This window comes from Apium graveolens, chromosome 7, assembly GCF_009905375.1.
Source record: "Apium graveolens cultivar Ventura chromosome 7, ASM990537v1, whole genome shotgun sequence".
Lineage (NCBI taxonomy): Eukaryota > Viridiplantae > Streptophyta > Magnoliopsida > Apiales > Apiaceae > Apium > Apium graveolens.
This window is the reverse complement of record NC_133653.1, coordinates 174,577,371-174,589,363: the sequence shown is the minus strand read 5'-3', so window position 1 is coordinate 174,589,363 and position 11,993 is coordinate 174,577,371. Positions and strand designations below refer to the sequence as shown.

At 35.3% G+C, this 11,993-nt stretch overlaps 1 protein-coding gene and 1 non-coding gene across 2 annotated transcripts; one reads left to right on the top strand and one right to left on the bottom strand.

The window, feature by feature from the left end:
* The first annotated feature begins 707 nt into the window (after window positions 1–707).
* LOC141676420 (small nucleolar RNA R71) lies at window positions 708–814 on the top strand. Its single transcript, XR_012557011.1, has one exon. It is a non-coding gene; the product is annotated as a small nucleolar RNA R71 (small nucleolar RNA).
* Window positions 815–5,822: 5,008 nt separating this feature from the next.
* Window positions 5,823–6,640, bottom strand: LOC141674192 (protein FAR1-RELATED SEQUENCE 5-like). The gene is made up of 2 exons (XM_074480916.1): window positions 6,410–6,640; window positions 5,823–6,293 (listed from the first exon to the last, which is right to left on the bottom strand). Exons 1-2 carry the CDS (start codon window positions 6,638–6,640, stop codon window positions 5,823–5,825), a joined length of 702 nt encoding a protein of 233 aa, XP_074337017.1.
* Window positions 6,641–11,993: the final 5,353 nt, after the last annotated feature.

The following is an 11,993-nucleotide window of genomic DNA, read 5'->3' as shown; positions in this document are numbered from 1 at the left end:
GAACATCAGTGTCACTAGGTAGTGTACCCGGCTGATGACTTAGCAAGGCATTGGTAATTTGCCCAATTTGATTTTCTAAGGTCTTGATAGAAACAGCTTGACTCTTGCACATAAGCTTCAACTCCTTTAATTCAAATTTTTCATTAGCTTATTACAACTGGAGTTATTGTTTTGGTGCATACTGCGGTTGCTGAAAACCAGGGGGGTTGTACTGCTTAGCTGGATACTACTGATAAGGCTGTTGAACCGCATTCTGAGCATTGCCCCAACTGAAATTAGGATGATTGAGGTTGTTGGGATGATATGTGGCTAGCACAGGTTGCTGCGATCGCTGGAAGTTGCTCACAAACTGAGTTGATTCATTAGAAATTGCGCACTTATCAACCTCATGGGCACCAGCACAAAGCTCACAGACATTAGTGATTTGATTAACTCCATAATTATCCAAAGTGTCCACCTTCATTGTCCAAGCCTTAAGTTGGGAAGCTATAGCAGTTGCTGCATCCAACTCTGGAACTCCTACCACTTTTCCCTGAGTCAGTCTCTGGGAATGATTCTGGTACTCATTAGCAGCCATCAGTTCAATAAGATCATAAGCTTCATCATAGCTCTTAGCCCGCAAGACTCCTCCTAATGCTGCATCAAGCATGGGCCTACAAGTAGGACCCAATCCATTATAGAAATAGTTGATAATCATCCAATCAGGCATGCCATGGTGTGGGAACTTCCTTAGTATCTCCTTATATCGATCCCAAGCCTCACACAGATATTCTCCAGTTTGCTAGGCGAACTGGGTAAGAGCATTCCTGATTGCTGCAGTCTTCTCCATGGGAGAAAATTTAGTCAGAAACTTTTGAGCAAGATCTTCCCAAGTTGTGATAGACCCTGCTGGTAAAGAGTGTAACCAGTACTTAGCTTTGTCCCTCAAAGAGAATGGGAAGAGTCGCAGCTTGTTAGCACCTTCAGTCACACCATTGAACTTGAAAGTGTTGCAGATCTCGATGAAATCCCTGATGTGCATGTTGGGGTCTTCGGTAGGAGAACCCCCAAACTGAACTGAGTTATGTATCATCTGGATCGTGCTTGAATTGATCTTAAAAGTGTTAGCCGCGATGGTTGGTCTAATGATGCTAGACTAAATATCATTAATCTTTGGCTTGGAGTAGTCCATCAAAGCCTTCAGATTTTCTACTTAATCACCCATAGCTACTAAAATTGGCTCTTCAACTTTCTCTTCTTCTTCTACCTTCTTTTCATCCTCAAAAACTTCCCTACGAACAACCACAAGTTCTTCCTCGGCTTTATCCATTGTTCTCTTACGAGTACGCGAACGCGTATACATACACCCTCGCTAGATCACCTGAAATAAAACAAGGAACAAATAATTAACAATGTCCGAGTCAATGAACTTTAACGACCACTGATGGAAAGAACATAAACTAGTAATTAACACTGTAGTCCCCGGCAGCGGCGCCAAAAATTTGTTAGTCGCTAAACACGCGCTAATATTACATGCAAGTATACGAGTTCACAAGTAGTATAAGATATAAATCAGATTCGATCCCACAGAGACTGTATTGATTAACTATCTAAATTACGCACCTAAGCAATAATGTATGGATATTATTCAATGCTAAGAGTTTAACAAGTGAGAATATTTATAAATAAGAATTACGCTAACTATTATAACTACGAGAATAAGATAGATTGAGTAAATATATATGACAGACATGGAATTCTAACTTCATTAAAAAACTTCATTCAATAGCCTTATTATTCTTAACCTTAGCATGCAATGGTGATGACACTGATCAGACAACACGAAACTGTTAAACGCCAACTTTCGTTGCACGAGTAACATTCTACCAGACATCCACAAAAGAGATGGAAGCTGAATAGGCACCAATTATATTGAGACCCTATATGTCTATAGAATTTGACAACATAACGGTTTAAGCACAAGTTATCTATCTTGATTACATAGGGCAAGTAAGATGGGTAAAATTACCTACAAATCATGTATAACAATACATGAACCTATGCTAGCATGGCAAGTTCTAAATCCTTAAATTCACTTTCACTTCATTAATAATTAACACACTATCTTATAAGCTCGCGAGGCTCACAAGATGAATACGCACAACCAATATTAGGATATCATACAATCACCACACACTAAGGCATTAAACAATTTAACTAAAGAAATCCATAAGTAAATCCACTAGAACCCCACGATAACGATTAGCCCATAATCGAACTCATCGCCAACGTGGATTCCAATGAAAATATGATATAGCAAATATAGTCTTTATACGAATAAATAAATCAAAGTACAATCAAGAATATAGGTTCAGCAAAACAAGAAACAAGCCTCCAAATTACAACTCAAAACAAATATTCACAAGAATAAACTAGTTCGTCTACGCCTTTGTTGAATTGTGCCAAAAGGTCTCTTGCCGTCTTCTCCCTCCTTGATGTCTTGAGATCTCTGAATATCTGAATATCTCTTAAAAATGACCTAAGTTATGTTTATATAGCAGTCCATGCATTCCAGGAGTCCAGAATTCGAATTGCAAAAGAATCGGGATTTGTTTATCCCGACCCAGCGCGGCCGCGCGCTTCACCAGCACGGCCGCGCGCTTCACCAGTGCGGACGCGCTGACTTTCTGTTCCCCCGGCGCGGTCGCGCGCAACGCCAGCGCGGGCGCGCCTGCCTTCTGCCAAAACTTTATTTTTTCTTCTTCTTTATTCCTTGCAGCTTCGAGCCAATCTTTCAAGCTTTTATTTCAACACATCTTAAACACTATATTAGTATCAAAACAATGCTAATTCACCTGATTCACGAAGTAAATCCTGAAATGCAAAAACACTTGAAAATACGTTAAAACATAAATAACTTGAGTACAAATACACCAACTCAAAGCTTATTAGAGCATAAATAAGTGTCATAGATGCCACTTTACAAGAATTCCCATCGATATTGACAAGTCAAATGAAGATATGAAGATTAGAGATATTGACAAGTCAATTTCTCATCAGAGATCTCAGAGATATCTACAAGTCAAAATATATATATATATAGAGATCTCTGAGATATCGAAAAGTCATTTTGTATATAGAGAACTCAGAGATATCGACAAGTCAAAATGAAGATATGAAGATTGAAGATATCGACAAGTCAATTTTCTCATTAGAGATCTCAGAGATATCGACAAGTCAAAATGCTTATAGAGATCTCAAAGATATCGACAATTCATTTCTACATGTAGAGTTTTGGAGACCTCGACAAGACAAGTTCACTTATAGAGAACTCAAAGATCTCGACAAGTCAAAGACACTTATAGAGAACTAAGAGATCTCGATAAGCTATTATATTTATCGAGATGTCAGTTCTCTATACAACAAACCGGAGATCTCGATATGAACATCAAGTACAAAATGCGAACAAGTTAAATATTCAAGATTATCGATGAAAAAATGATCTAATCACTTACAATGAGAAGTCCACAAAAGCAGATTGAAGAGTGAAAGATCAAAGGTGAAGATTAACTGACAAAGGAAAGTCACAAACCTACACGATTTGCAAAGATTCACAAAGCCAGAAATGGAAAGATTTCGAGATAACTTAAACTAGGGTTTAGTACATCTTATTGTATGTTGTGTAAACCTGGGTTTACTAATCTATAAAGTAAATAATGGTCCTTTATTTTAGTAGTAACAAAACAGATCTAGATTTCTTGTAACTCTAAAAAGATAGAAGCTGAGTTCTTTACTTACAAAAGAACCCAGAAATTTGTAGCAAGACATACTTAATTTTAACACAAAGTTAAGTAAGTTTTGAAAATATTGTGTTTGTTGTGCATGTTTTGTTAATTCTGTTAAACACAATATCTCCATAAATTAATTTGTTTTCTTCACCATCCAAAATAGTTTGAAAAAGGCTAAAATATCTAAAACACATTCAGCCCCCTGTGTTGTATTCAATATCTAACAACCCTCACGAGGCCTCAACTTTATATTATCGGCAATCCAATCATATTTAACAAGCTTATCACCATTCCATCCTGATTTTTTCCATTTTCCATCGGGCGTGTTGTGTCCAAATTCAAGATCGGAAGGAAGTACAGATCGGATGAGAGTTCACCAAGTTCCACGGTTCACTACCCCCATCCAATTGCATGCCTCGATCCAATGTTTGGCCCTATAAGCCTCCTAATCGGGAGGGTACAAGTCTGTTTCCTCTTCCTCCACATGGGGTGGCTTATCATTGTCCACAAGGGGCATCAACTCACAACTATGATCGGAGTTGTTGTCACTAGTCATTTAACCTATGATAATAAAACATAATTATATGACAATAAAACATACCAAAAAAAGAAGCAATATTAAATACTAAAAATTCAAATTCATTACAAGATTATGACATTATGTTAAAAATACTACACAACTAATTATATTGCGATTCTTAAAAATTTTTAAGACCTTCTAGTCTACTAGCACACTTTCTTTTATCATGGCCTTCCTTTTGACAATAGGTGCACTTTCTTCGAGGCTTCTCTTTTTAACCGACCGATTCTATGGGACTTTTGAAATGAACATCCTTTTTTCTCCCTTTAGTTTGGGACACAATAGGGTCAAGAATTGGTTCTCCATGAGCACTTGTGTTTGGAGCATGTGAATTGCTTTCGTAAGAATTAATTTCATCAACTCTCATTCTTTCGAGAATTGGTATTTCTCGATTCATCACTCCAACGGAATAATCATACCGTTCCTCAGATGCAATGCTACTTTGACAAAACTCATGGTTAGCATTGTCATGCTATTAAATCGATCGGTTGAGGTCATCTCTTGACTTTGTCCAACATCCAAATTGTAAAACAACACACCATTGACTCTATTGGCATGCATTTTCCACCTCGAGTGTATGAAATATGGGGGAATTTCTGAAATCCATTTCTTAGTGAAGACCGCAAATATATGTCTACAAGTTAGCCCCGAATGTTCAAATATTCTATACATACACATTCCCAACAAGATTGCTTTGTCAAATGCAACAAAATAAACATTTATTCTCGTAGGCTTGGACATGGGCCTATAACAACTATAATACGTATAGACATCCACTCGTCTTACCCCATCTTCATAAGCTCGTAGGTTTTTGTCAGCAAAGTATTTGAAGACTCAACCAATTCATCTTGAAATCTTCTAAACATTTCCTTGGTGTAAATACAAGAACCATGATACTTCAATGTGGTATGCATTTTCAAGGGACGCTTTAGATTAACCGTGACATAATCTTCTTCCTTCTCCCTCATTAATTGCCTTCCCAATATTTTTTGGGCATTTTCAATGAATTTCTTCAACCCTGTTTCTGAACTCACATAATTATCAAAGAAAGAATTCATCCCCTCACTCCTCGATGTACTATTTTGAAATGCCGAAAATGTTTTTCTAGTATATGCAATAATCGACTTGCGCTTCAACTCATATAACCCATTTAACCATTTATGCTCTTTCAAGTGATACTAATCCACAAATGATTCCCATCTAGCCTCAACAATATCCTCATTGAGGGAATTATAAATACAATGGTTGAAGTCCGTCTTGAATTCCGGAAAAGCAGAATAATAATGAGCTAATTTCTCGGGGAATTTTTAACTTATGTGCCAAGAACACAATAAATGGGTAGTATTCGGGAGTACATCCGCAATAGCGCTTTCCATGGCTTGATCTTCATCCGTTATTATAGTCATTGGAGGCTTATTCCCTACACCTTCAAGCCAAGTATGAAGAATCCACTGAAAAGTTGACGTCTGTTCATCCTACATTAGTGCAAACCCAAAAATCACCGATTGATAATGATGGTTGACTCTGGTAAATGGGACAAATGGCATTGCATATCTATTTTTCCGATAAGTGGTATCAAAAGCCACAACATCGTTAAAATTTTGGTAGGCCATTATACATCTCGGATCAATCCATAAAAGACACTTCACACGATTCTCTTCATCAACTTCGGTCCTAATAAAATATTTAGCACCACTTTCTTCATTCAACCTATGCAACAAGTCCAACCCCGCTTGGGCATCACTAATATCAAACATTTTCTTCCTCTCATCTCTTATCACATTCCTAACATGTTGAACATTGAATCCAAATTTATCATTACCTCCATGAATGTTACCAATGATATTCATCACTTGACAATTACGAACCCCCGAACCATAAAGCACTTTAATCAAACTACGGGCAGTGGTTTGACATGTATTTCGCGTTGTACCAAGTTCATCTTTCTAGGGTAAACAAGGCCGTGGTTGTGTACCAATTCAAGGATAGTTATCTCCCAAAGACGTTTTTTCTTTTAATAATTCACATACATCCTCACCTTGCACTCACTTTAAGGAAGAACCTCTCGACGCCGTTTATTTTTACTACTCTCGCCGATGATACTTTTTCCCGAAAGCCTACAAACATGTAGACGACCATATATCTCATTTTCTTTATTACGATGGGTCGCTTGAATTTTAATGACAAAGCCATTTCTTAAAGCATAAGCCCTAAAAAAATGACCGGCCTCATCCAAACTTTGGAAAATTTGATTCATATATGGAACTCCTCCACCATCAATGTTTTCATACATATTTGTATCCGCTACATTATCATCTTCATCCTCAACATAATAATTTTCTAGCTCATTTTCATCCTCTACATTATCATCTTCATCCTCAACATCAACCAAATCATCATTTAAATTAATAAATTCCTCATTTTTCTCAATATTATCTACAAACTCATCATCTTCAAAAAATACAGGGGTTCTAGGTTCTTCACTAGTACTTAAATCATCAAGATGTAAAACATGACCAATACCCTCTCTTTTTTCTCATTTTTATGTTTATGACGAAACATACAAGCAAATAAATTATCCGCCATGATAAAATAAAATTCAAGAGAAGTAATATACCTTGAATCGAGAAAGATGCTTGAATTTCTTTAAAAACTTTCCCCAAAATTGCCTAAAATGTTGAACTTGGAAAGTGTATTTTAAGTTTTTTGTGTGGTAGTATGTGGTGAAATGAGGGTGAGGAGGGGACTGCTGTGGATAAGGGAACAGTCCCCAATTGCAGACAATATCAGCGGTCCGTCTACATGGACCACGGACAACGTCAGCGGTCTCTGGGGCATGTTGTCTTCATCTTAGCCCTTCATTGCCTCATCCTGTGGTTGAAAAACCGTTTGTTACATAAACAGTCTGTGGCAAACCATTGCCACAGACCCATCCCCTTTAAAAAACAAAATTACAAATAATACAAAAAAATGCTTATGTACCGATATATATTCACTTTTTGTAGTCGAAATATTAATTGGTTAGTCGGTATTTTAACTCGTTAAAATAATACAGAAATGGATGAATTAGTCTTATGAGTAGGATTAGAATTAAAAAAAAAACTAACTCTAAAAGTATGATCTTTAAATGTATGTGATATTAAACGGCTGTAGAAAATGTTACATTTTCATTACTTCAACAATTTTTTATACTCCCAATAAGAATGAATTCAATGTATTTGTTTCACAATGATACTATTTTACCTCAATTTCATCCAGCTTGTCAAGTGAGCAAAGCGATCTTAGAGAGTTAGGTTAACAATTCGATACCCAAAATTGACATAAACAACTCACATGGGCCATCTCCTATTGCGGAAGCACTCGACTACCTGGTGTCGAGTCTAGAAAAATGGTGCACGACCGGATTATGCAGAGCATAGGCGAGTCACTATGGTTCTGCCTTTTGAAGGTTCTCCTTAAGGAATTCGAACAAAATCAAAACTTACCCCTATGTATAAATTTTTATTACTCATTTATATATGGTCATCTTAGATCTACACAAGTAATTTCAATAACTCTTAAGAGAAACCTCTTTCATTTTTATTAGATTAACAAACCTCTTACACCTTATTTTCAGGGCTGGAAGTTGTAGATTCCGGTAATTTGTAGATCAGCAACTAAACAACATATTTAAAAGCTTTACAATCTAGATTTTCAATTATATACAGTTGTTATAACTAATATATAGTACAATTATTATATTAATATTATAGTAGTTTATATTACTAATATTCTTAGTTAAAAAGATACAGGACCCAAGCTTGAGTATGGCACATAAATATTCGCAGTTACTAATATTGAAGTTCAAAATTAGATCTTAAATATTCCTAATTTATGTGATTGGTATGGAAAACTGGAAATATTTGAGAGAAATGTATCATATCTTCCGAATAATAATGTTTGAAAGACACAAAAATAGTTTAAAAATCATAAAAGCTGGTATAAAACAAAATAATGCAATATCATTGAACAATATGTTTAACACGAAGTTAAAAGCATACCTGATGAAGCCTCGAATAGCGCTCAGATAAAATCATGTAAGTAACGGAATTGTAACATCAACAGCCACTCGTGCAATAAGAGCATATGAGCTTAACCTTTCATCCATAGCTACAAGAGATAAACATTTTTGTTGTTGGAGGAATTTCGTAACAACACGAAATCGGAGGGTTGCTGGAATATTAGAGTGATTTGAATATAATTGTAAGATTAGGGTTTAAAAAAGAAGGGTTGGACATGGGAGGTGTCTCGATTTTTCTCGTTGTATCGGATCCCTTTGCCAAGATGCCTGCGTACCAATTTATATTGGATCAAGCCTACGCAGTTCTTTGAAATTTGGGTTTATCCCTAAGAGACATTAGGGATAAGTTTCGTTAATATGGTAATTAATGATTTTATCTGATTTAATCTGAACATTGTGATATCTTCCTGATTTGAAGAATATCATTGAGAGATATTTTCCGCTATTGATTTATTGAGATTGATTTTTTCCTCATTTAAGAGAGAGGATAACTTGGGCCTTAAGCAATTAATTATTAATCGTAATTAATAATTAACAAATTACGGAATTATTAAAAAGTATTTGTCATGCCAAAATGTGGCATAACAACTACCCCTAGTTCTTCAGTGTAGCTTGTTGTAGTGGAGAACTAAATATTCTTTGATCGCTGAAACAACTAAAAAGCAGAGTTTAGTACATAACATAGAGCACCTTCGTGCTCAAAACAATTATTCAAATACACGTGCGAGACCATGCAAGATCCGAAAAAGATACATATTTCCCTTGTTTGTGACTGCGCGAGCATAAATTTAAAAAACCATTGAGAATATCATTATTAAGTTGGACCTTGGCGTACACACTTCAAGATAGATATAACAGCCGATTTTAAAATTGTATTATTGAGGTGAACTGCTATAATTAAATGAATGTAATAAGATCAATAAACATGCCTTTAGAAAAAGATAAGGTGGAACTTCCGACCTTCAATCTCTTTCTGTACTTAAGATAAGGTGAGCTCGCACCTTGAATCTCTTTCCATACTTGAGATAAGGTGAGCTCGTACCTTCAATCTTTCCGTTTCTAATCTTTCTGCCTATCTAGGCATAAGGTGTCAATAATACAAGTTTACAATCGGTAGTGTATATCATTCCAAGTGGTTGTCTCAGCTACCCAACATAGAAATTCCCATTCACAAGTTTGAAAATATTTTTCGATATAGATGTATTATCGCGACAGTATATGCAAAATATTTTAAACACAATTCAAACATAATAAATATGCCAATTTAAAATTGTCACGATATTTATTTTCCCGAAAATAATGCTCTTTCTTAAACATTTTTTTCAAAATTATGCATCTCGCGTAAATATTTTATATTTCAGAAAGATGCAGCTCATACGATCTTTTAAAATTAAAAATTAAATCTCCAAAATAAATATTTCGAACGATATTTTTTCCAAAATATGTGTGTCTTACAAAATTAGGAACTCACAATAATTTTACAGTCACAATAATATATTACTCGCATGCTTTTTTAATTAATAAATATTTTCTTCATAAAAATATTTAAACATGAAATTTATACATGCATGTCAAAATATTTATAATTTATGTAATAAATTGCAGGAAAATAAAATTAAAAGATAAGAATCTTATCTTTATAAAATGTGGAGTACACTCCGTGAGCCGCAATTTTGACCCCGTTGTCTAGTTTAATTTTTTGAACCTTCAATGTTCTTTATTTGTCCATGCCGGCTTGTATGCTTTGTTTAACCATCATCCATGTTACCCTTTTGCTTTGAGCCGCTGTCCATTATTTTTTTAAATTTTTATTTTTTATCCTTCTTGGTCCCACGAACAAGGATTGATCACGCCATTTTCGTTTTTCAATTTGGTGTTGTCTTTACGTAGCGTCCATCAGGTAGCCTATTATCTGATCATGTATCTCAAAGTCGTTGCTTCTTTTCCATCAATGACTCCCGCGAAGAATTAATAACAGCTGTCATTTCGCGGTCTGCATTTTTTCGGGTCAATTTTTTACCGTCAAAGCCCCTCGTAAAAATCCAAATCCCTAAAAATTTAATCAAATTATCCGTCCTCCATCGGATAATTAACCCCCTCCTTCTACCGCCAAATGTTGTTGGAGAAATTTTGTAAAAACACGAAATCGGAGGGTTGCTGGAATATTAGAGCGATTTGAATATAATTGTAAGATTAGGGTTTAAAAAAGAAGGGTTGGACTTGGGAGGTGTCTCAATTTTTCTCGTTGTACCGGATCCCTTTGCCAAGATGCCTGCATACCAATTTATATTGGACCAAGCCTACGCAGTTCTGTGAAATTTGGGCTTATGCCTAAGAGACTTTAGGGATAAGATTCGTTAATATGGTAATTAATGATTTTATCTGATTTAATCTGAGCGTTGAGATATCTTCCTGATTTGAAGAATATTGTTGAGAGATATTTTTCGCTATTGATTTATTGAGATTGATTTTTTCCTCATTTTGGAGAGAGGATAACTTTGACCTTAAGCAATTAATTATTAATCGTAATTAATAATTAAAAAATACGGAATTATTAAAAAGTATTTGTCATGCCAAAACGTGGCATAACAGTTTGTAATTAACTTATATTAATGCTAAGGGTTGATGATCACGTATATTTGCAGGCATATTTTTATATAAATCAGGGACACATTCTGGATGCTAATGACATACCAGCTATATGTTAGGGAGAAAACACGCGCTAATATTCACGGAAGTATACGCGTTCGCAAGTAGTATAGGATATCAATCGGATTTGTTCCCACAGAGACGGGTTTAGGTTAAGTTCAATTTATGCACCTGTACAACAATGTATGGTTATCGCTCAATGCTAAGACAAATAACAAATTGGATTTTTATTAAACTAAGAGATTATACTAAATAACATTAACTAAGAGAATTGGGGTTGAATTACTATATATGACAAACATGGGATTCTAACTTCATTACTACTTCATGCAATAGCCTTTTCGTTCTTAACCTTAGCATGTGATGGTGATGACACTAATCAAATAACACGAAACTAGTAAACGCCAACTTTCGTTGTACGAATACCCTACTACCAAGCATCCACAAAAGAGATAGAAGTTGAATAGACACCAATTATGCTTAGTCCTTATATGTCTATAGGAATTGAAAACATAACGGTTTAATGCGCAAGTTATCTATCGTGATTACATAGGGCAAGTAAGATGGTTAAAATTACCTACGAATCATGCATAACGAATACATGAACCTATGCTAGCATGGCAAGTTCTAAACCTCTATATTCACTTTCGCTTAAATAAAGATTAACACGCTATGTTATATGTTAGCTACGCACATAAGACGAATAAGCACAACCAATACTAGGATATCAATCAATCACCACACACTAAGGTATCGAAACAAATTAATTATTGAAATCCGTAAGTAAATCCGCTAGAATCCCATGATAACGATTAGCCCATAATAGAACTCATCGTCGCCAAGGGTTCCAATGAAAGCATGGTATAAAAAAAGTCTTAATAAACTGAATAATAATTAAAGTACGAATAAATGAGATCTAGGTTCAACAAGAACGAAA